A 23,992-nucleotide genomic window follows, 5' to 3' on the forward strand; every position below is an offset into this window, starting at 1 on the left:
ACATGTTTGCTCATGTTCCCAAACCAGTGTGGGAATAAGGTAAAACACTCTGTTAAGACTACACCTAACCGCCGTTATTCCAACTGCAGAGCACTGCAAACGCTATCTCGTCCGCTCATGGACCATTCGCATAGCCTCACAAGTCAAATTGGGCTACCATCACTGCCGCTTCCATTGCTTCTGTTGGCACCAAAGCCACGATGGCCTAGTACCGCCTTTCCAATCGGCTGCTGCTGCTGGTACGCAAAAAAGGGCGAGGTCCGAGGACTACCATCGCTGGAGCCGGTGAAGCCGCTGAGGTCGCTTAGCATGCTAGAACTGCGCATCCTCGTTGTGGCGTTCCCATTGACTGTCATCATGGCATCCGGCCACATCGCCGTGGGCGGGTGAAGCGCGGGGCCAGACAGAGCAGGCTGCATGTCGGCCGACGTAGCAGGCCAGAGGCCACCAGAAAGACCAGCTGCTCCAGCATTCGGGTTCCACGAGGTCATCATGGCGTCATTGTGATTGGAAAGAATCTCGAGCTGTTCCTGCAAGGCGATAACCTGGCTGCTGTGATCTCCATTCTTGGCTTGTACACCGAGGACGCGTTCCTCCCACGACCTGAGCATGTTCTCGTACTTGTTGCGACGCACATGACGCTGCTGGATGCGCCGTTCAGCCTCATTCATCCCTCGGCTGGTGGCATCAGTGAGGTGGGCGAGCTCATTGTCCACCTTGGCGATGCGGGTTGCAATCTTGTTACGGCGGGTAGTGAGATTGGATCGCTCCACATCCTTGGCCTTGACTTCGCTTTCCAACCCGGAGCGGTGCTTGGTAAACTCCTTTTGGGCAGCCTCGAAGGTCCGCTTTTCGGCCGTAAAGGTACGCTCAGCCTTCTTCTTACTGTCGGCGAGTTCCGAGGTCGAATCGGAGCGCTTAACATCCGCGAGCTCCTCAACTTCGCGCACTGCTTGCAGCCGCCCAATTTCGTTCTGGCGAATCTTTTGTTTGAGCTTCTCATCGCCGTTTCCAGCCGTGGCGAGCTGGTTATCGGTACCTTCGTTTTCCTTCTTGTAGGCGTTGATGCGTATCTTGCATTCTTTGCGCAGGTTCTTCAAGCCAGTCTTTTCGTGCGAGAGCTTCTCCTGGGCGGCTTCGATTGATGTCTTGAGCGTCGTCACGGGCGAATCAGGGCGCAGCGACTGGGACCCATCGGAAACTACGGGTGACGAGCCATCCTTGGATTGCACCACTTCCTTAATGGTGCGAAGACTGCTGGAAAAGATAACAACTCCGGTGCGGCTGTCGACAAACTCGCAGACATACTTGGATGCCGGGCGCAAGCCGTAAATGTCTCCAGCCCACCGGGTCGCATCACCCGGCGCGCCATCGCCCTCCTTGACAGGATTGATGCGAGTGGGTTGCCACAGGGCATTGTTCACCTTGACGTAGAATGGCTTGGTGATGTCGATACCGGGCGGGGTCGGTTCGGCGGAAGGCGGAGGGGAGCCAAAATCGGTATGGAGAAAGTAGCTCGTGTTGAAGTGAATATCATCGGTACCGACGTTGGTGATCCAAATTTTTCTCGGCTCGCGGCCAAAGGGGTTATTGCCCAAGTTTCCAACATCGGTGGCGTTGGCGCCAGCAGACTCGGACGGTGCGCGACTTAACTCATATTCCTTGACGACAACGATCTTGGTGCTAGCCAGAGCAGCCCAAAGTGGCTGCTTGAGGCGGACCTGGGTACTTTGTTTCCTCCTCTTCTTAGCCGTGGATAGCTGGGGCGGCGGCGGCGGCGGCGGCGGCAACGCGGGGTTGGCTATCACGGCATCGGGGTCGTTTAAGTTTGCGCTGGCTTCCACGGTAGAGTCGGGAAGTGCAAGCTGGGAGGCATGCTGTTTCGCGAACTCGGCATCGGATAGGGTAGTGCTGGAAGCGCCCTTCTCGCGGCGCAGATACCATTCTCGTATAAAACGCATAAGGCTTTGGGTTAGAATATGGATGGCGAGAATGCTTCTAACCCATGCATAGGGACTTGACTTGTCGTAGAGCTTGCTATAATAACCTATAGGCGTCTCCTCGGAGAGAACCTTTCTCCAGGCGGCGGGCATGTTGGGGACAAGATGCCCCCATTGAGACTGGGTGCCACGTATTATGTGGTAGAGAAATACCCAGGTAAAGCCGGTACGTATGCCTCGAAAGGAGGGATCGTTGCGGGTGGCGCCGCCGAGGGTAATGGCAATGACGGGCTTGGCGAGGTCGAGGACGGCGTCCTGGATCGGAGCCCATAGAAAGAGCCATACGAGCAAGAAGAAAGAGTCCATACAGAGGACGGTCACGAGGGATGGGGTGGTGGAGTTGCCGTCAAACATTTCGGCAAGATTGAGGTTCATGCCGGAGTTCGTCTTGACGGGAGGAACAAAAGTGATGCAGGCGAAGGCGCCATAGATGAGGAGGAGGGAGATGGTCGGGACATGCATGAGAAGGATGAGAATGGCGAGAGTGTCCTGCATAGGGAGAGCGCGGAGGACGGTGGTAGCCATGTCGAGGATGCCCGACTCGCGATGGACGTCTGCGACTTTGAGACAATTCACGTCAATCTGTCGGTGGGCGGCATCGAGGTGGGCATGGTTGGCGTGGCCATTGGAGACGTGGGTGGCGGCGTTGTGGAAGACATCGGAGGAGGACTCGGATTCGGCTCCTAGCGACGTTCTCCTGGCAGCGTCGGGGGCAGCGGCGGCAGTAGCGGCGGTGGCGGTCTTGTCGTCCATGGCTCGAGGAGAGTCGGAGGCATCGAGGGGCGACTTGGTAGTAGCGGCGTCGACGGCGTCGGCAGGAGCGGTAGCGTGGCCGTTGGCGTGGCCGTTGTGAAGCGACGAGGTTGGCACAGAAGCGGCAGCAGCGGTAGTGGCGGCACCGTTTTCGAGGGGCTTCGCGGCGCCGCTGGCGACATGACCTGCCTGGCTCTTTCTGGACGCCCGTTTACCGGAGGCTAGAGAGCCATTCTCGTGCCTGGAGTCGCGATGACCGCCGCCGGATTGTCGCTTGCCAGAGCCTGACGCACGAGGCATGCGAAAGCACGGGGGCTCCCACTTCTCTGCGAGGTCCCAGGACCTTGGAGGAAGGTCGGGACCAAACAGTAGGGGAGTACGAGGGGACTGAATCTGTCGGGGGTTGGGTGCGAGGTTGAGGGTGGGCGGGTTCCCGGCGATGGTTGCCCGTGCCTGCGCTTGCGTGGCCAAGGCAGGGGGGGCAAGGGCAGGATCGGTTTAGAGTCGTTTCGGCATACGTTCGAGGATCGAATTGCAATGAGCAATGGGGATTTGCTGAGTGGCGTGGTTGTGGCGCCGAGGGAAGGGTGGTTGATCTGGCGATGGGCGACGACGGTCGCGTGGGCGAGATGGGAAAGGAGCAACCGATAGCCGGAGGAGGGTGGCCGGAGGGATTGAAAGGGCTCCGGCGCAGAGGGTTGTGTCGGCGAGGCAGGCTGCGATGGCTGGTGGGATGGTGATTCGATGATGGGTGGTTGTGAAGAAAAGAAAAAAGCAGGCCCTGGCAGCTGTGGAGAGAGGAGATGTTGTGAGATTTTCGGCTTGGACGGGCTGTTTTGCGGTAGGTTTGGCGAATGGGAGGCCAGGAAGGTATGGAGGAGTTAGTACGAATGGGTGATGGTTTGGCTGGCGGCTGGCTGGCTTTGGTGCTGGCGGCAGGCTGGATGGGGGCGATGAGCCAATCTTGGCAGGTGACCAAGCTCTTTTGCAGGCCGTTGGAGCAGCTTTTAGTGCATCTGCAGGTGGTCTTCTAGCGGGTAGGTCGCTGTATTAAAACGCGATGAAAACTGCTCAACGTCGGTGTAGCCATCCAGTCTACGAATACGGACGTTTATATCTTGAAAAACCCGCGAGCCTTGCAGCTGTCAGACGCACTTCTCGAGTTCAGGAATATATAGTGTTATGTCGAAAAAAAAAATAAGAGAGGTGACAGCGCTTGAGGCTCTGTTACACCTGACACTCCACAGCCATTGCAATAGCAGGGCCACCACTGTAAAACCCCCCTTCAGTGGATTTAATTTACCGCCTACAGGGGCCCCCTAGCACGCCGCCCCTTGGATCTGCAGTCCTAGATCGCAGCCGACATGTACCGAGGACCAAAGGATATCCGTATGACTCGGAAAAAAAGCAGCAAAAAATAAGGCGTATTACAACGGCCGCCGCTCCATCCATCTTCCGAGTTACTTCCTCAGTCATGTGTAACGCAATAAAATAAATACGATGGTTGCAGGCGTTTATCGTGTCTCTTCGCAGTCTCCTTTTTTCTTTTCTTTTTATTTATTTATTTATTTATTTATTTATTTGTGTTTCCCTTTCCTCTTCCTTGTACTTGCTTGCCCTCACAATGGCGACTTCACTGGTAAACAAGTTGACTGGATCCCTCGCTTCCGCGGATGCAGGGGATCGACAGGCCCGACGCAGCGTAACATACAACACACTATGTATGTACATACATATTTACTTCGTAACTCTAGTAGGCCGCCACGCCCGCTGGCCATCGGCAGATTGCCAGCGTATTATTCTTTGTTCTGTTTCGTTCGCTGCAATTCACAGCTTATCGAACATGACGCAAGAGAATCTTTACATTCCTGGCTTCTGTGGCTGCAAGGGATGGACGGCTACGCCCGACTCGGGGACGAAGGAGAATATCGAATAGTAATAAAATCATAACTAAGCGCCAAGTGCGCTCCAGCCACCGCCGATTCGAGATGAAGTTTTTTTTTACTGCCGGCGGCGGTGTGGGGGCTGATGGCCCTACCTGGTGGTATCATTCCGCTGCTGGGCGCTCTGTACACCTTATCGACCATGTTATTATATTATTAGTTAACATTACATCCGTACCCGACGACCATGACCGGTCCGACACCAATGATTGCTGTAATCTCCAGTTTGCCTGGTGCATGATTCAACTCGTTTAGTCATGCCGTCTGCGGTACTACTACCCATCGGGTGGTTCTCTTGTAACGCGCTTCCCGTGGTGGTATGCCGTGCGAGACAACCCCCCCGCCGACTGTCGCGTGCTTTGCTGCGATGGTATAACATGTCTAGAACATTCATCGATATCCCTATAGTTGGAGCATTGCTTAATCTGGCTGCCTAGCTGACGTGTCTGCCTCGTCACAGCGCGCTCCGTCTGGCCTCGAGCAAGCTCGGCTGCCTTGAACAATAGCGTTTGCCTTGCAAGGTATTTCTCTCATACTTTCTTCTTTCTTCTTCGTCAAGTGGAGTTGTCACGATTAGACAAAAACGTTGCGAGCGGGGAAGCTGCAGCAGCGCAACCACCACAAATCGCAGCATCACCAACTCGCAGCCAATCAGTCCAATCGCCTGCGGTTTCCTTTTCGTTTGTCGTCTCTTCGGGGACTTGACCCCGCAGTCACGGCAAGTCTATTCGCATGTTTTCCTCTCAAAGTTGAGCTTTTTTTTCTCTCCTGTTCTCTTGCAGCTTATTTGTCTGGGGAAGCACATGACGCGTCTGTATCCGCACCATGCCCTTGTGGTCTTGATCGACAAATGGTCCAGAAAACTCTTGTCTCGTCTCCTCGTCTGCCATCCATTCTCGCAGTGACCCTTTGTGCATAACAAGTCATCACTCCATCCCCGCGACTTGTGGGCAGAGACATGCATCTCTAGCGCAGACAAGCCAGCCGGAAGCAAACCACTGGAGAAGCGACACGATAGCAAGGCTGCCAGGATGTTTTCACTCTTCTTTTGTCTATTTTCCCTTCCTTCCTGTCTCCTTTGCCGTGCATGTTATTCCCATCGGCAAGCAAGAATTAGCGCAGTCCTACCCAGCCAAGCATTTTTTGATGATCCCTCCGCCCCGCAGATCGCTGCAGACGAAACGGAGCCAGCGTCCACGCTGAGCCCTTTTAGACGTGTATCCGAAGGTCCGTCAGACTTCCACCGCCTTTTCCACCAGCTGAATTTATCTCTCTATGGAGATTTTTTTTTCTCTTTCTTGCTTTTCGGTTTGTGGCATATAATGAAAGTATTATAGCTTCCTATTCGGTTCATTGGCCCGGTCGAATGATGAGCATCGGCTCTTTGCCAACAGCTCCACAACCCTCCTGCTTGTATGTCGAAGACTGTTCACCAATTCCAGTGGCTTCGAGATTGCCACCCAGCTAGCGTCCTGTTCTTTCTGCGAATCGGGCTTTTTTCCTCCTGCTAAGCTTTTTGGAGGCGTTCAAATGTGGGTTTGGGCTGCTCTGGTAGCACACAGCCAGACAGCGTTTTGCTGCTGCTACCCTGTAGCAGAGCCTTGGACCGCACAACTGCCCCGAGGAGCGTCTTTTGGCGTCTTTTCCTCTTTTAATTAGTGAGGGTGTGTAATTCGAGGGATCTTGTGCTCTGGGGAAAGTATATTGATTAAAGAAGTGTATAATTCCTCACATACTCTCTGTATGGCGCGGGGTTGGCATCTAACGCCTGGTATTCTCATCGCCAAAGACCATAGAAGCGCTGGATGTGTCAATGTGAGAGTCTGTTAAATCCCGAATTGATGGTGATTTTGCATGCATAAGTAGCTGATGCCAGGTTGGCTACGGTATAACGAGTATGACGTCTCCATTGCTCCTGTCTTGTGTATGCTGGCCACCTCTGATATTGTACATTACCATCTCCATCACGGCTGGGCTCTCCATCATTAATCGACCCCCTCTATCCTCATATCTACCCTCATCTCTACCGTCATAATCGAACTATCCAACCCTCAAATGCATGCCAACTACTCCTGGCTCTCCTCCTCCTTCAGCCTCGGCCCCCAGGTCTCCTCCTCCAGCCGCCACAGCTCCGGGAACAGCTCAAACGCCTCGAGCGCGCTCTCCTCCGGCACCCTCACACCTCCCGTCTCCGTCCTCGTCGCCCCGAGCGCCACCGCCCGCGCCAGGATGACGCCCAGCCTCCGCGCCTGCCCGTACGAGCATCCGTCAAACGCCACGACGCCGAGGTCGTGGTACAGCGTCGCCGCATTGTCCCGCACGCACGCGCGCTTCTCCTCATCCGTGACGCTGCTGCGCCGCCCAGGACCGCCAATCGGGTACGGATGCGCGCCGGGGCGCGTACGGAGGCCCCATCTAAGCAGGATCGGAAACGTGCGCACCGCGGCGCCGGCGGTCTTGGGGTTGGCCATGGGGGTAGTGTGGTGTGCCTTTCGTGGAGTTGGCCGGCTGCGAGCTGGGCGGGGGCTGAAGACTGTAGATGGCTGACAGGAAGAGCAAGAATGAGGAAAAAGAGACGGTTTAGTGCAACGGATGCTGGCCGCGCTGAAGAGTTGTAAGCTGCTGTCGCTTTTGATGAGAAATATTGTCAAGGTGATGGCGATGGCGTGATGCGACGTCTTGGCCGGCGTGTCCACTTCACCGCCACATCCAATGGACGTATCGTGAGTACCGCATCACGGAGAGCCAGGAATCGAAGAGAAAAGTATTATTAAAATAAAAGGAAACGGGTTCAAATTCTCTCTAAGAAACATTGAGTCAATTAAAGCATGATGGAGCGTGAAAGTCTGCTGCAGAGGCCAGTTGTAGATTCTCAGTTTAAGCCACATTGGCCAAGAAAGAAATTCCAACCAGCTGGCTTTTTTTCCTTCGTCTGTTCGGGTGCCATTGTTGCCAGAGGGGGCAGGGGAACTCCGTTGTAGCTTATGTTTTTTTTCCCTAGAAAGAACAATCTACTTAGGTGCGTGAAGAAGCCTCCAGTTTGTCTTGTCCACCAGTCTCTCAGTCCGGCGCACTGGTGGTGCATCGCCTCGGGGTAGCAAAGTCGGAAAGAAGCCACCGATAATGTTTGTTGGATAGCAGCTTCCAGAATTGCTCTTGGATAATTGATAAGCTCACCTGCCCTCGGTTTGAGGTCATCAGCAACAGATGATGCTCTGCGACCTCTCACTGAACACTCGCTGGCATGCGCTTGCTCCGAGTAACCACACAGAAGAAAACTCTATACGGGCATGCTTCGGCCTTGATTTATGACTCCTCATCTTGTATCAGTGGAATAAGGATTGCCAGTCCCAGTTGGTATGGACTCAGTTTGGCCAACATGCCAAGCCAAGCCGCGAATCGACCGCCAGCTAACGAGAGGCTGTATTTCTACTCACCAGCAATCTGCATCCTGCAAACTGTAAAGCCATCACTAAAAATTGACGGGAAAATCCTGACCAGATCATCTCCGCCCGATAGAGTTCTATTTTTTCATCCATTGTTGCCTGAACCCAGATTGTGCACCCCGGGGCTCGGCGGCGGGGAAGCCGGGCCTGTCTCGGCGATCCCGGGCGTGCCCTCATCGACGGTCGTGTGCGAGGTAGTAAATCTGGCCAGCAGCATGCCTATCTGGCCCGCGTTCCGGGCAGATTAATGTCTCTGACATGCATAACGCATCAGTGGCGCTTTCATCGCGCGACCGACGGTGTTGGACTGACAAGAAGGCGTCAGCGTAGCATTCGAGAGTAGAGACGACGGGCCGTGGATTCAACGAGGACACCTTGACATCCAAATACCGCCCGAGACTCGAGAATCGCGCCAAACAGTTTGGTGTACTGGGGCGTTGTTTAGTCGCCTCGCCCCTGCATCATAGGGCCAGTAGTCTGGAAACTACTGCGCCGTGGCGTCTTTCCAGTTAAGCGACGAGACGAGATTCGAGAATGTCGTCTTATTCTTCGTGCAATTGTTGTCCGAAAATCTGACGATGCTTTCCTTGGACTTTCGAGTAAGAACATAGTTGTGTTCCTCTCTGTTCGACCACGACCTAGACGGACAAGAGAATTCCTCCGCGTCCTGACGACACGCGAACCAATCAACCACTTGAGCCCAGCGCTACTGGCTCGTCATCGGAGGGAGATCCAAAAATGCGCGTCCAGGTAATCAATCTATGACTCCGCTTCGATCATCTGCTTGTTTCTGTTGGGCTCGCCCTCTTCCGCTCTTGGCTCCGACTGCCACATGCCGAAACCAACCTGCAACTAATAACAAACTAATTGAAATATTGAATAGCTTATGAGCAACCGTCGCAACCACGTCATAAAATGGGCTAGACAAGGAGGAGCGGTTTTCGCAAGAAGACGCCAGATTGGTTCTCTTTTGTTAACTGATGGGCCCAGATCTTTGCCCCCATGTTATTGCCAATTAACTTAGTTATTACATGTCCGAGCCCTGCCCATCACATGCCAGCCAGGTGATGACGCAGACTTTCCCAGAGGAAACCTGCCCCTGGCTCCTTATTACTTCTCTTTATTCCTCCGCTGTTCCGTTCAATTTCTGGGGCTCTCTCCACCCTCTGAGTTGTCTGTCCTCTCACATTACAAGACGCCTTGACAAAAAAATAAAAAAAAGTTCATGCAAAAAGACACAATCACATGCGAGATCCATAGGCTCACAGACTGCGGCGTGCCCGTCCTTTTGCCACGACAAACAAGGTTTAGTTAGCAAGGTTTAGTGTAGCCCTTGAGGCAAGGCGGCTGAGTCGGCGCTCCCCATTTTCCTAGTAGCCTGACCAACTAACTAACTATTCACCTAACCCCTTCCCCGCACCTGTTATTCCCTTGTCACAGTTTCCCCGGCTCTCCGGTCCCAGCGCGGCAGTATGTGCAGGGGCTCTCGCGCGGGGTTGCGGCCGCTGGTCCTCGGCTGTCTGACACAGTGTAAGCCGGGGGGAGTCTATATTTACTCTGGGACAGCCGCCTAGGTTCAGATACACTTTATAACCCTGTGAACCCGACCCTTTATCTCCAACTTGGTCTTTTCTGTTTGTCTCTTTGTATTAGAAAAAAGAAAAAAAAGAAACAAAAACAAAAACAGGACGCTCCGGCTAAGACAACACCGCCAACATGGGGCTTGCTCAGGAGCACAACCCTCACAACATGAAGGCCGACTGGCAGACCAAGGACCCTTCAACGTGGAACGTCTTCCAAAAGTTCATGACCGCCATCGACATCTCGCCCGTCATCCCCGGCAAGCCGCTGCCCGTCTTCCCCAAGACCGCCAAGATGCCCTTCATGGCGCAGTGGTCGCAGCACCTCTTCATCCTCGTCTACGCCGCCATCCCGCTGCTGCTGCACCAGGCCTACGTCTCCTACACGGGCGCGCCCCTCGGCAAGCTCGCCGTCATCCTGCTCTACAACACCGCCTACGTGCTGACCGCCGTCCGCGAGGTCCGCATGCTCCGCCGGCTGACCTACCTCCACGGCTGCCTGGACGGCGACGTCGCCGACCGTGACGGCATCCCCAACACGGGCGCCGGCAAGATCATCGGCGAGATGCACAAGACGGCCGGCTTCCGCCTCATCATGGCCACCTGGATCGCCTACGAGCCGGGCCTCTCTCCCTTCGACTTCTTCTCCGGCGGCGGCGCCTCCGTCTGGGCGCCGCTCCTCCTCAAGCTCGCCCTCTACGGGCCCGTCCTCGACTTCTTCTTCTACACCTACCACCGCGCCTGCCACGAGGTGCCCTGGCTGTGGAAGTACCACCGCACGCACCACCTCAACAAGCACCCGACCGCGCTGCACTCGGGCTTCGCCGACGACGAGCAGGAGATCATCGAGATCGTCATCGTGCCGTTCCTCACCTACGCCACGCTCTGGGCGCTCGGGCTCAAGCTCAACTTTTACGAGTGGTGGGTGTGCTTCGAGTACGTCACCTACTCGGAGATCTTTGGCCACAGCGGGCTGCGCGTCTACGGCACGGTGCCGTCGCCGGTCACGCCGCTGCTCACCTGGCTCGACATGGAGCTGCTGCTCGAGGACCACGACCTGCATCATCGTCGTGGCTGGAAGAAGAGCTTCAACTACGGCAAGCAGACGCGCGTCTGGGACCGCATCTTCGGGACCTGCACGGACCGCATCGAGGCCACGGCGGACAATGTCGAGTTTTCCAAAACGGTCAACATGCCGCTGTTTTGAGTTTTTCTGGCGGCGCCGGCGACTCGGGCCTATGAAGTAATGACACTGGACATCGGTTTCGATGTCTGTTTAGCGATACCACACATTTAGATATAGAAGTTTACTACCGTGTTCAATTCTTGGAAATAACAAGCTTATTTACATATAATTTCTATTCTTGTTCCTCTTACACTGCTTCATTTATATTCAGTACAATAACTAGCGTGTGCGATGCGAAACGTCTCGCTCTCCATGCTTGTCTGTCTTTCTCCCATGACCAACCACCCCGATAAGCGTAATTGGTGTTTTGATGGCGTTGAGCCGATTTTTTTTAATGCGTTTATAACTAGTTGTAGACTGTTGCCAACTCAGGTTTGCTAAAGAAACATGCTTTTGTTCCCGAGGCCTTATAAATTGCCTGCATAATCGGAAGAACCCGCCTGCTACTAGCCAGATTAGACTCAAACGTAAAGGATGGTCGTTTGGGGAAATGTTTAGCCATAATGCTGACCAGCTCTTGCACTGGCATATTTCTGGAAAAAGAAAAGCGAGTTAGTTAAAACGTGGGAACGCCAGAGAAATACTTCTGCTCGATGCACTCACCGTGGAAAATCGTCGTCGCGAGGGGCTGGCCCTGTCATTGGAAACCAGAGGTGCTTCAAGTTGGGAAAGAGAGATTCTTCCCGCGATTCGAGCTGGAGCGCCGACAGGTTCACCTCGGCCGGCCACTGGCACTCTTGAAGCAGAGGACAATGCTTGCCCAGCTCGATCAGCGCCGCATCGTAGCTGCCCGGCGGCACCCGGACGTCGAGCCAAAGGCGTTCCAGTCGCGGAAAGTGGGAGACCCAAGCTGCAAACTGACCAGGCGAAACTTGGAGAATAGCATGTCCATCCTTTTGATGGACCTTGTGCCGGTTGACCATTCCGAGGCGCTTGAGCGCAGGTAGGGAGCATAGCGACATGAGTGCGGATTCGGGCACGGTGTGGTCGCAGGGGACGCAGATTCTCACATCTTCCAGGGTCCGGATCTGCGAGAACCACGTCAAGGTCGCCCATATCTGGTCATCGCGACCCGAGCCCTGCGAGCCGAAGCCGTCATCCCGGATGACCCAAGGCACGACCACCCGCATCTTCCGCAACGACCGGAACGGGCGCGACACCCGCGCGTCCATCATCCCCAACGCCTTGCTCGGCACCTCGCCGTTGAACGGAAGCATGAGCTCGCGCAGGTGCGGCAGGCGTGCGCACTCCACCATGACCTCCGGGCCGATCGAGAAACTCCACGGCGCCGCGTCTGGCTCGGTCGCGAGGCTCGCCGGCCTGCCCCTGCGGAACATGAGGGCCTCGACCACCTCGAGCCGCGGACAGGCGGCCACGAACCGCGCCAGCGCCGGCTCGTCCGCCGGCAGCGGGTAGTCCAGCCGGAGCTCGCGCAGGCGGCCGCAGCGCTCGCCCAGCACGCCGTCGAGCAGGCCCGCGTCGGCGACGCTCAGGTCGAGGCTGCGGATCGTGTCCGGTGGCACGTGGCGCCGGAGCAGCGCGCGGCCGGTCTCGCCGGCGGACGTCGCGCCGCCCTCGTAGCGGAGCAGAAGCAGGTGGCGCAGGTGGTCGAGCGCGAGCGGGGGGCGGCGAAAGGCCCAGTCGTACGTGTCGCGCCGGCGGCAGTCGACGATGAGGCTGCGCAGCTTGGAGGCGTACAGCTGCCGGTGGAGAGGGTCCGTCACGCTGCGTTGCAGATGCCACAGCAAGGAGCGGACCCGGGGAGCGTCCTCGCCCCAGATGCATCTCGTTGCGTACTCGAAGAAGCGCCGGTCGACTTGGGCGGCGCTGCAGAGGCTGCTCCGAGGCAGATACTCGCAGATGGCCTCCACAACGTGCGGTATGGCGAGCGCCCGCGTGGTTGCACTGATATCTTGATCCATGAGGGGACTCTTCAAGGTTTGTCTGAATGGGTTGTAAGTGTAGGCGCAAGTCTTGAACGACACAAGACGGCGAGGAATCGGCTGTGCTGTTGGTTGTCAGGTGTTGGTTATGTGTTGGTTGGTCCGGCGTGTTACAGTTGGCGAATGGAGGAGATTGCGGCCGCATCATTTATAGAAGATAGAAAATATGAAGTAAATTAAAGAATACCGGCCCGCTATCAGCACGTTAATATAAAGTTCGGAGCGGCGAAGAATACAAACTTGGGATCCAAATGTCTTCACGAGGCGACATGTACACTAGACTAACGCAAGGTTGGTACAACGGGTCGAGAAGCAGGCCCTAAGTTTTAGAACACGTTTTAATTTTCAAGAACCTCAAGGAAAGGTTCCTGAATATGGAAATTCTATCTGAATTATGAAACGAAAAAGCAGCTGCAGCGGAATACCGTTTCTGACTGACTGGCTCTACGTGTGACGTAAAGCAACCTCTACGCGACATGTTTCCAGGGGTTGCCCCAGAAAAGATCCGACTAGGATGGTATTTGAAGTTGTTTAAAGACTTTTAGACTTTAGTCAGTTATTTAGGGCTGTAAAGCATGGTACTTTGTTTGGTGTCTGGGGATAAACCGAGGCCATTAGATACATGCCAAGCTGTGATGAGCAGAGCCGAGCTATATTAAGGTTTTTGCGTATCTAAATACAATCTCGATTTGACTGAGATTTCGAACAAATATTATCTTTTTCTTCTCTGCGACGCATCTTGGAATAATCTCATTGTATATTTAATACCGGCAGCCACCCAACATCTCCTGCATGGCCAACACAGTCTTTACAGCCCACAACACCTAACCGGCATGCTCTGTATCCCCCAAATCCTTCAACAGCGATTTAATAGCTTCTCATGAATCCGAACCCCGACGCGGTATCGCGGGCCTTTTCCCTGCCGCACGTCATGGAGTCCATCATCAACCGCCTGCCCTGGAGAGACGTCACCTCGGCCGCCCAGGTCAGCCAGCACTTCAGCCACCACGCCACGAACCGGATCTGGGCCGAGCTTCCCTGGAGCGACACGGAGCCGTGGGGGCTGGACATGGACACCGTGCACCCGTCGCGCCGCCAGGTGTACGCCTCCAAGGTGCGCAGCCTCGTGCTCTCCTCCTCGCGCCGCCCGGCGGCCCCCGGCCACCACGGCCTCCGCTTCCACAACCTGCGGCACCTGCGGCTGTGCGAGTACGGGCTGGACGCGCACTCCCGGCCGCCGCTCGCGCCGTACCTGGCCTCGGACCGGCTCTGGAACGTCACGCTGGAGGACTGCGCCGTCGACGCCGCGCTGCTCGGCACCCTGGCCCCGCGGTGCCGCCGCCTGCGCGAGCTCTGCCTGGAGCGCGACCACTGGCCGGCCGCGGCGCCGCGCGAGCCGCGCCACCCGAACTGGCGCGGCGACGGCGTCTTCGTCTTCCCGGCCATGCTGCGGAGGCTCGAGCTTCGCGCCGACACGGCGGCGCTGACCGAGGCGTTTGAGCGGCTCGCCCCGTTGACGCCGGACTCCTCACAGCTCGTCGAGGCGGTCTTGTCCCCGACGACCGTGTCGCTGCTCTCCAGCCTTGACACCACCAGCCCTGGCCGCGTCGTCTTGAATGTCCCGCGTTGGCCGTCCTGGGTGATTATGGAACCGCTTCTGCTATTCAAGCACCTCACGCACTTATTTCTCGAGTTCAACGGCAGCAACGTCTCTCTCCGCGCACCCCAGATGATGTTGCTGTGCGAGTTGCCCGCCCTCACCAACATTGGCATTCGGCGTTGCCCCTTCATCGCTGCTACCGCCGACGACATTCGTCTGGAGCTTTCCGTCGCCCAGTTCACCGCCTGGATTTCTCACTTTCCCGCGCTGCGCACCTTGAAACTCGGCGCGCGCGCGCCCGACCCCTACGATGAGGCCCTGATTGCGCTGGGCACAGTCTGTCGCCAGCTCGTGAACTGCCAGTGGCCTGGGCTGATCAACTTTTCGTCGCTCCAGCTGGATTCGCGCGAGGATTGCCTCTTTCCGAACCTGTGGACATTTTGCTGTCCTCACGGTGCGAGGACTTCTTCCCTCCCGAACAGATTTCCACGAAATATCTCACACATCACAGAGCTGGCCATCATCTTGTTTAGACACTTTCCTATATTAATGCACTTTGAAATTGAAAACGTGGGACAGGATGAAGGGGTGAATGCGGTTGAGCACGCATTCAACGCTATTACCGGAGATAGATAACAGAAAATTACTCACCTCTGTATTTAAAAGGCGTGTCTCCATATCCAACCAAGTTTTCCTATCTGTCCTATCTTTCCTATCTTTCCTGTGTTTATTATTTTTATTATTTCTAGCTTCTTTTTGTCTTTCTGTCGTCTCTACTTTTTTATTATACTATTTTTGCCCTTGATCTTGGTCTCATATGTTTTATATTTACATCTCATATTTTATATTTTCTGTATATGTTTCTTGTATATAGGTCCTAGATCCATCTTCCTCAGGAGCGTCATCGCGTGTAGTAGATACAACCTTTGGAAGGAACATTTGTAGCTTCTTTGAAATACCGTCTTACAGTGGCTTATTTGTGATGCCTTTATCCTCTGCGTTGGCTGCTAAAATTATCCCCTTTAGCCGCTTTGTGGTACCTATTGGCACTGCTTCATTGTGACGGTTTCTTACCGTGCTTGGCGTCTATATGATACGTATCTGCTCCAGCCGCCCTGTGAGACTCATTGAGTGACTCTTGTACTCTGTTCAAAATAAATATTCCCTCTAACATCTTTGTGACTACCGACATCTATAGATGACCTCCAACCTACACCTGCACACACATGACCTGCAATGACCATCAACAAAATGGAGCCTCGCTCGCCGGAAGCACTTAAAATTCCCGAGTTGATCATCATTATACTAAAGCTCGTGGACAAAAGAACACTCATGGAAGCCCTGGTTGTCAATAAGCGTTGGTTCGAGTGCGCAATATTGCTGCTGTGGCGAAAAGCGAACCTGGGAGATCTGGCGCTCATCCAGGCCGCGGACCGACGACAAAGCTGCGCCGAGAAAATACGAATCCTCCGCTTTCCGGACGGCAAGGCCTTCAACGACGATAAAACCCGGGACCTGGCCTTTCCCCGGTTGAGGTCTCTGAGATTCAAGCGGCTCAGCGACGTCCAGCTCCTGGCCTACCTCAAGCCGTGCGTCAAGAGGCTGAAGCTGATGGATGTTTTATGGTCGGACGACGACTTCTCCGCAGCGGCCAAGCTGGCCGGCAACCTCAAGTACATCCGACTCCGAAACATGACTGAACGCGCGTCGAGCGCGGCGCTTGCCAACTTTCTCGGAAGCTGCGTGTCCGCCGAGCGGATTGAGGTCTTCGAGCGTGAAAGCTTCGAGCATCACGAGGGAGTCAACGAGTACCATCTGCGCCTCGCCGAGCTCCGGCACCTCAAGACCCTCGACCAGCTGGGGGAAAACCTGACCGCCGCGACCGTGGGCCGGATCGCCGAGACCGTGGATGGGCCCTTTGCGTCGCTCCGGCTGCTGAGTACCCGCGCCGAGGCCGCCACGCTTCCGAAGCTGTGCCGCATTCTCCCCGTGGACAGCCTGAGGGGGCTGTCGCTGGATACCACCCATCGCGACGACGGACGGCCCGGGCCGCCGCCGCCGCGGCGGCGCGTGAACCTGAAGGACATGGCCAGACTGACCGGCCTGCAAGGGCTGCACCTAACCTTCCGCCACGACACGGTCGACACGGCGCCGCTGTCCGAGCTGTGGAACATGCGAAATCTGGGGCTGCACTGCCACTGGGGAGGGCCCAAGGACGTCAAGTTCTTGTCAGGCATGGCCAGGTTGCAGGACCTGCATCTGACTTTCTGGACAAACTTCGACATGGCGCCGCTGTCCAGGCTTGTCAACCTGCAAAGGCTTCAGCTGCGCACCACAAACCGTCAGAAGTCCCTGGACGTGCGCTTCCTTGCCGACCTGCACAACCTGCAGGATCTGCATCTGACCTTCTCGACAAGCTTCCACACGGCGCCGCTGTCCGGACTTGTCAGCCTGCGAAGGCTCCAGCTGAACGCCCTCAGCCATCCAGAGACTCCGTCCCACAGCCGCCCGGGGATCCTGGACATGCGCTTCCTGGCCAACCTACGCAGCCTGCAGGAGCTGATGATGACTGGCGTGCACGACTTCGACGTGGTGCCGCTGTCCGGGCTGCTCAGCCTGCGGAAGCTGCAGTTGGGCTACGCACATCCGGGGCCCTTGCACGCGCGGCTCCCCTCCGGCCTACCCGACTTGCGGGAGCTGCGGATCTCTCCCGTCCACATGGAAGAGCAGCCCGTGGACGCGACGCCGCTGCCCGTGCCCGCCAACCTGCGAAAGCTGGACCTGGTCGTCACGTGCAGGTCGACAGACCTGTGCCTAAAGCCGCTGGCCAGGTTCACCAGCCTGCGTGTCCTGAAGCTGCGCATTCAAGGAATTCAGCAGGCCCGAGCCGCGGAGCCGCTGTATCGTATCATCACCATAGACACGGAGCCGCTGTCCCGGCTCATCAATCTGCGCACCCTGGACGTGACCTGCAACTGGTACTCGAGTCTGTTCTACATGAACACGGGGCCGCTGTCCAGGCTCACCAACCTGCGAGTCCTGCGGGTGCATTTCCGGGAAAAGGTGCATCTGGACATTGAGCCTCTGTCGCAGCTGACCAAACTGCGAAAGCTGCGTCTGGAGTGTGCCTTCCGCTGGCGGCAGCTGCGCCACCTCTCGTCGCTCCGCCGCTTGGAGAGCCTCAACCTCGAAAACGACGCTCTTTTGGCCGACTTGGCATGGGGAGGGGGGGAGGGGCACGATGCCATCACGAAGCTCCTGGCCCCGTTATCACGCTTGCGGAGGCTGCGCCTGTGGACTGGGTGCGACGAACTCCGCGTCCCCGTCCATGTGCTGTCTGCGCTGGGCCGACACTGCCCAACCATCGTTGACTGCGAGATCGCTCATCTCCTTGTGACGCGCCGAGACCTGGAGCGATGCGAGGCGCAAAAACCGAGCCGCGGGTTTTGCGAGAAGCTGTTCATCCGAGGCTTTCTCGCCGATTACTCCAGACGGCCCGGCAGCGAATTGGCCGCAAGGTGCGTACAAGACGGGCGTCGTGACCGAGACTTTGACTAATCACCGCTGAATAACATAGGCTGTCCTATATAAGCCTGTTTCGCAAAAAGTTTCCTGCGGTAAAGAGGGTAGATGTTTGGGGTTGTGGTAATGAGTTTGAGAAGAAGATTACTGCTGGGCTCCGGTTCACTCCTAGAGATAATCCCTCGAGGGATGACTCCGGTGTCGAAGAACCCGAAATCAAAGAATCTGATGGTGAAGAATGGGATATCGAAGAATACGATACCGAAGCAACCAATGCCCACGAATCCGATACCGAAGTTTCCGAAGCCGAAGAATATTATTAATACGCCCATCGTTTATTGCGATTGCCACCTTTACTATTTTTTTTTTCACTAATTAAAACTTAAATATAATTTCTACAAGTAACACGTCGAGATCAACTTTCGCGATGTAGTCATAGTGTGAGGACTTTACTTGGCAGCTCATCCTCATTCAGGGCACTGATGAAGAAACGCCTCACCACAGCAGCTGGTATAGCGTGACTGAACAATGTATTTTATAAGCCGCTAATTCCAAGACCCCTCCGATAATGTAAAAAAAATATTCTGGATATAATTTTTACCATTGTAAAATCTACAAGATGGTGTCGAGGTAGTTGCATAACTACGTTAGTTGGTAGTTGCCAAGTGCCAGCCAACAAACGCCACAGTGAGTGTACATAAATAGCGTGTAGCCTCTAACTAACTAACTAACTAGAACCTCAACAACGCGTCTGCCGCCCCTCTCCGTCTCTCCCCAACTCTGCTCTCTCACAGCTGCGGGCACATGGCTTCAAACTCGGAAAGCTCGACTGCGCCGAGGCCTCGGAAGAAGCGAATACCGGTAAATTGATGAATGCCATTTTCCACGCATTGCGCGGCTAACTAACAGAGTGTAGACGGCCTGCGGTGCTTGTCGGGCGTCCAAGGTCAGTACAGCCTCAGCACTCACTGGCTGCTGCTGTAGGCGGTTGACTGACCCTTGCTATGTATGTACGTAGGTGCGATGCAACGGTGGAAATCCATGCACTAGGTAAGCAATTTGCGTCCCTTTCTATTTCTTCTTTATTCTTTGATTTTACGAGTATTTCTTTCTCCCACTCACCTGTCAAGTAGCTCAATGCTAACATCTCAGATGCCGCTCCCTGAAAAAGACGTGCAACTTTACTGAGCGGCCCAAAGACCCCTACCAAGAGTATGTACATACGTCCAAGTCCTTCCATCACAAAGGAAAACCCAGCTAATGCATTTGGAATTACAGAAAAATCGACGCGCTGAGTGATCAAGTATCGGCTCTGAAAAGACAGCTGGACAGCACCACCACCACCACCGCCAACTCTCACCAAAATTGCCTCAGCACCGGACCAGGCATCTCCAACCCTCCCAGCCAATACCCGGCTCACGGCCCTCCCATCATCCCCGATGCCGTGTCTTCCAGCACATCCACCCAATCCCCCGAAACCACCACCGGCAGCCTCCTCCCCCGCCGCCGGGGCCGCCGGTCCCACTTCATCGCCTCCCCCGGCCCTCTGCCGGACCTCCTCTCCGCCGGCCTCCTCACCCCCTCCCAGGCCGCCCTCTACCACGCCACCTTCTTCTCCGGCTGCGACCGCTACGTGCCCGTCTTCTCCCCCGCCACCCACGACACCCTCGCCTCCCTCCGCCAGCGCTCCCCGCTCCTCCTCGCCGCCGTCTGCACCGTCGGCTGCCGCGTCGCCTGCGGCACCGACTCCCACCAGTGGCGCCTCCTCAACTTTCACCTCTCCCGCATGCTCTCCCACGTCACCTCCTCCTCCTCCTCCTCCTCCTCCTCCTCCTCGGGCCTCGCTTCGCTCGAGACGGTCCAGGCGTTCCTCGTCCGCGCGTGCTACTCGGCCGAGCGCTCGCTGCTGGTCGCCAGCGCCACCCGGCTCGCCGTCGAGATGGGCCTGCCGGACGCCTTTGACGAGCTCATGGCGGGCGGCCCCGGCGCGGAGGAGGACGAGGCGAGGCTGGTGCGGTGCGCGCGCACCTGGCTGCACGTGCTGGTGCTCAGCCACATCCTGCACGTCGACGCCGGCGACGCGCTGCCCTTCCGCTTCTCCGGGGATCCGCGGCGCGCGCGGGGCGTCCTGCTCAACTCGCCGCACGCCACCCCGCTCGACCGCTTCCTGCTCGCGCAGGTCGAGCTCAACGTGCTGCGGGCGCGGCTCCTCCCCGCCCGGCCCTTCCAGGACGACGACGAGATGCAGTGCTTCGTGCGCGAGGCCACGCTCGACATCGACCTGTGGCACGACGACTGGGAGCGCATCCTGCTCGCCGCCGAGGACGGGGAGGCGTCGCCGTGGATGCTGGTCAACCTCGCGGTGCAGCGGTGCTGGGCGACCACCACCGCGCTGTGCCGCGCCGTGCGCGCCGCTGCCGGCGGCGTCGACGACGTCGACGCCATGACCCCCGCGCAGCGCGCCGTGCTCGTCGCCGCGCGCGGAGCCCTCCGGGGCCACCTGCGCGCGCTCCTGGCCGAGCCGCGGCGGTACCTGCGCGACCTACGCTACGCCATGGACTTTGTCTGGGCCAAGTGCGCCTTCTGCTACCTGCTGCTGCTGAAGCTGTGCATACTCCTACCAGGGGGCGGCGGCGGCGGCGGCGGCGACGACGACGACCTGGACGAGGAGGGGCTGGTCGCGTGCGGCGCGGTGCTGGCCGCGGAGCTGGGCGACGCCGGCGTCACGCAGGTGGCCAACAGCACGGCGCGCATGTACCTGCAGCTGCTGCAGACGGGCACCGAGACCTTTGCGCGGGCGCTGCAGCGCCGTCGGGAGCTGCCCGGCGGCGGGGACCAGGACGAGGCGGCAGCGGGCGGCTATCATCCCGAGGCCGCGGCGACGGCGGCCGACGAGCTCGACGCGTTCGTGCCGGACCAGTTCGTCTTTGAATGGGACTTTCCGGGGCTGACGCTGTTTTCCTCCTCGACGACGGGCATTGGCTGGCTCGACGACATCCTGCTCGGCGCGCTCAACGGCGGCGGTGACTTTTACGGCTTCATGGCGCCGGCCGCCGAGTTTGGCGACCCGGCTGGCTGACTGTATTTTTCATCCTTCATGTAAAACGTGCATAATGTGCAAATCTCTGTAATTCTATGACAACTCGAATCTTCTACGCCCCAGCTCATCGCGACCCAAGTCCGAGACCGCCCTCCCGTCCGCGCCCTGCACTTCCCGGACGTCTCCCACCGGCAGCACCACCACCAGCGTCCTCCACGGCGCCGTGAACCCCGAGTCCTCGTCCCTGCTAAACTTGACCTTGACCGCGTCCTCCGTCGCGCTGTACGAGATGGTGTACGAGGAGATCCTGTTCCTCGCCACCGGTGACACGCCGTCGTCCTCGTGCCACGTCGTCTCGTACCACCCATCGCCGGAGCTGCTGCCCGCCTGCGGAGGGAAGATCTCCACGGCGCGCAGGTCGTCCAGCGGCAGCCCGGCCACGTTGTCCTTCTCGCCCGGCGACAGCACCTGCACGTCGCGGCCCGTCGGGATCGCCGCGCCGACCTTTGCCATCACCGCGATGCCCGCGCCGTGCCACGCCGCGTCCACCGTCGCCCACTCGCCCGCCTTCAAGTACTGATACGGCGCGTTCATGTTCACGTACCCCCCATCCTCCCCGTCGCCTCCCTTCTTCGGTAGGTACACTTTCACCTGCGTCGCGCCCGGCTCAAACACGCCGCCGACCACCATCGCGTCGCCGAACCAGTACTGCGTCTCGCCGTCCGTCAGCGGCCGCCGCCAGACCTCCGGGTCCGCCTCGCAGCCCCAGCCGATCCAGCGCTGCGGCGGCGTCGCCGCACGGTGGCTGTCGATCATGGCCGAGTAGATGTACGGGATCAGCGCGTAGCGGCGCTTGATCGCCCTGCGCACCAGGTGCGTCGCCCCCGGGTGCATCCACGGCTCGATCACATCACCCACGCTGTTCTCCTTCAGGGTCTTGAAGCAGTTTATGGCGAAGCGCGGCGAGTAGACGCCCAGCTGCACCCACCGCACCAGCAGCTCCGGCGACGGCTGCGGGCCCTCGAAGCCGCCGATGTCGTGCCCGTAGCAGTGCAGCAGCGACACCCCCGCGTTGAGACCCAGCGCCGTGGAGCCGCGCATGCTCGCCCAGCTGGTCGTGTTGTCGCCGCTCCACGAGCTGCACGCGTACCGCATCGTGCCGGCCGTCGCGCCGCGCGTCAGCACGAACGGCCGACCGTCCGGGTCTGCGTCGACGAGCGCGTCGTGCGACGCCCGCCCGTGCAGCTCCGTGTGCATGCTGCGGCCCCAGAGGCCAATCTGCGGCCGCTCCCGCAGCGCCTCGGGGATCTCCCGCAGCGCCTCGGGGATCTCCCGCAGCGACGGGAGGGTGAGCGCGCACTCCCAGCTGTCGTCGGTGACGACGTACTCGTTGTTGTCGTTCCAGATGCAGTCGATGCCCTGCTGGCGCAGCTTCTTCACGCCCTCGTACCACCACTGGAAGCCCGCCTCGGAGGTAAAGTCAATGTGCCCGCCCTCGCCGCTCTCGCCGCCGCCGGCGCTCCAGAGACGCGCCACGCCGGGCTGCTTGGTGCTGGGGTCGGTGAAGAAGGCGTTGGCGGCCTTCAACTTCTCGTACTCCGGGTGGCTGGCCAGCACGTACGGCTTGACGTTGGCGATGAGCCGCATGCCGAGCTTGTGGTACTCGGCGATCCAGCCCTCCGGGTCGGCGAAGCGGTGGCGGTTCCACGTGAAGACATTGCGCGTCTTGGGCTCCGTCTCGGCCACCGTGTACCCGGACGACATCTGGTACGCCGAGCAGGGGATGTCGTGCTCCTTCATCTTGCGCGCGAGCTCCAGGAGCGCCTCCGACGCCGGCGGGTCGTCGAGCATCGAGTACTTCATGCCGCCGGACAGGTAGCCAAACGCCCATCGCGGGACCAGAAGCGGGAACCCGACCAGCTCGGCGTACGTCCGCACAATGTCCTTGAGCGTCCGGCCCACGATGGTGTACTCCTCCAGGCCGCCGTAGTCTTGCCGATAGACCTTGTACCGCCCCCACATGCCGTCCATCTCGGAGCCGATGGAGTAGAGGCCCCGGGTGTGGCTGGTCGAGAAGGTCGCGACACAGCCGCTAGGCGTGGCGTTGATGAGGAGGGGGATGTTCTTGTACAGCGGGTCGGTACGGTAGACGTCGTACCCGAAGCTGTCCGTGGCGGAAATCTCAAACTTTCGCCCCGACAGGTCCATGGGTGCGGCCTTTTCGCCCAACCCGACGTGAAGCGTGTCGCGGTTGTAGCGCGTGTAATGCGCCACGCCCGGTCCGTCGACGGCGTATCCGCGAAAGGGTAGATCCTGCAAGATAGGACTGTCTTTGCTCTCAGTATACGCTACAGAGAGCAGGGGGGACGACTCGGTCCAGTCCAGCTTGATGAGGACCTCGCCAATCTCAATGTTCTTGGTAGTAGCCGTCGGCGATGAGACCGACAGCTTGACCCCGTCCAGGTCCGCCTTCATGGGCGGCGCACTGGGATGAGGAGGCAGAGGGTGCGACTTGGAAGTGAAGCGGGTTCGAAAGACATTGGTCCGAAGAGTCTCGAATGAAAACTCAAAGGCATCTTCCGATTTGCTGTCACTTGAAAGCAGCACTCGCGGGTCATTCTCCCCCGCGGTGTTAGTCTCCCCTGTCGTCCACCCGCATGGGACTCGTTCTTTTTGCTGCGGCATTTTGTGATCGGGGAATGTATAATAGCAAGGAACTTGAGAATCAAATAAAGGAGTAGTATGAAGCAGGCTCGCTTTATAACTCACTCCAAGCAGCTCTTTATACTCGTTCCGATCCACCGATGACACGGCGTGAAGCTGCTCGGCCCCGCGCAAGAGAACCACCACTGGTAACACCTCATTTGCCGAGCTAACAGCATCCGTTTAATGTTGGTGGGGGAGTAAATGAGCGCCATTCAGTGTTAGCGGGGAGCAAATGAGCGCCATTCAGCAGCCCACGAGGCTGTTGCTGCAAGA

The 23,992-nt window shown here is 57.7% G+C and overlaps 7 protein-coding genes across 7 annotated transcripts; 3 read left to right on the forward strand and 4 right to left on the reverse strand.

The window, feature by feature from the left end:
- Positions 1-143: 143 nt before the first annotated feature.
- ISF_04110 (ubiquitination network signaling protein) lies at positions 144-3,053 on the reverse strand (the record flags this gene model as incomplete). The annotated part of the gene is made up of 1 exon (XM_018847716.1): positions 144-3,053. One exon carries the CDS (start codon positions 3,051-3,053, stop codon positions 144-146), a length of 2,910 nt encoding a protein of 969 aa, XP_018705296.1.
- A 3,709-nt stretch (positions 3,054-6,762) lies between these two features.
- On the reverse strand, positions 6,763-7,167 carry ISF_04111 (HAD family hydrolase; the record flags this gene model as incomplete). Its single annotated transcript, XM_018847717.1, has 1 exon — positions 6,763-7,167. One exon carries the CDS (start codon positions 7,165-7,167, stop codon positions 6,763-6,765), a length of 405 nt encoding a protein of 134 aa, XP_018705297.1.
- A 2,691-nt stretch (positions 7,168-9,858) lies between these two features.
- Positions 9,859-10,929, forward strand: ISF_04112 (Fatty acid hydroxylase; the record flags this gene model as incomplete). Its single annotated transcript, XM_018847718.1, has 1 exon — positions 9,859-10,929. The coding sequence occupies one exon, from the start codon at positions 9,859-9,861 to the stop codon at positions 10,927-10,929; it is 1,071 nt and encodes a 356-aa protein (XP_018705298.1).
- Positions 10,930-11,507: 578 nt separating this feature from the next.
- Positions 11,508-12,830, reverse strand: ISF_04113 (hypothetical protein; the record flags this gene model as incomplete). Its single annotated transcript, XM_018847719.1, has 1 exon — positions 11,508-12,830. One exon carries the CDS (start codon positions 12,828-12,830, stop codon positions 11,508-11,510), a length of 1,323 nt encoding a protein of 440 aa, XP_018705299.1.
- A 952-nt stretch (positions 12,831-13,782) lies between these two features.
- On the forward strand, positions 13,783-15,087 carry ISF_04114 (hypothetical protein; the record flags this gene model as incomplete). Its single annotated transcript, XM_018847720.1, has 1 exon — positions 13,783-15,087. One exon carries the CDS (start codon positions 13,783-13,785, stop codon positions 15,085-15,087), a length of 1,305 nt encoding a protein of 434 aa, XP_018705300.1.
- A 615-nt stretch (positions 15,088-15,702) lies between these two features.
- ISF_04115 (C6 zinc finger domain protein) lies at positions 15,703-21,052 on the forward strand (the record flags this gene model as incomplete). Its single annotated transcript, XM_018847721.1, has 6 exons — positions 15,703-17,969; positions 18,029-18,204; positions 18,709-18,834; positions 18,890-18,953; positions 19,126-19,185; positions 19,252-21,052. 6 exons carry the CDS (start codon positions 15,703-15,705, stop codon positions 21,050-21,052), a joined length of 4,494 nt encoding a protein of 1,497 aa, XP_018705301.1.
- Positions 21,053-21,106: 54 nt separating this feature from the next.
- ISF_04116 (neutral alpha-glucosidase ab precursor) lies at positions 21,107-23,698 on the reverse strand (the record flags this gene model as incomplete). The annotated part of the gene is made up of 1 exon (XM_018847722.1): positions 21,107-23,698. The coding sequence occupies one exon, from the start codon at positions 23,696-23,698 to the stop codon at positions 21,107-21,109; it is 2,592 nt and encodes an 863-aa protein (XP_018705302.1).
- Positions 23,699-23,992: the final 294 nt, after the last annotated feature.

The sequence above is a fragment of the Cordyceps fumosorosea genome (genome assembly GCF_001636725.1).
Source record: "Cordyceps fumosorosea ARSEF 2679 chromosome Unknown scaffold_8, whole genome shotgun sequence".
NCBI lineage: Eukaryota > Fungi > Ascomycota > Sordariomycetes > Hypocreales > Cordycipitaceae > Cordyceps > Cordyceps fumosorosea.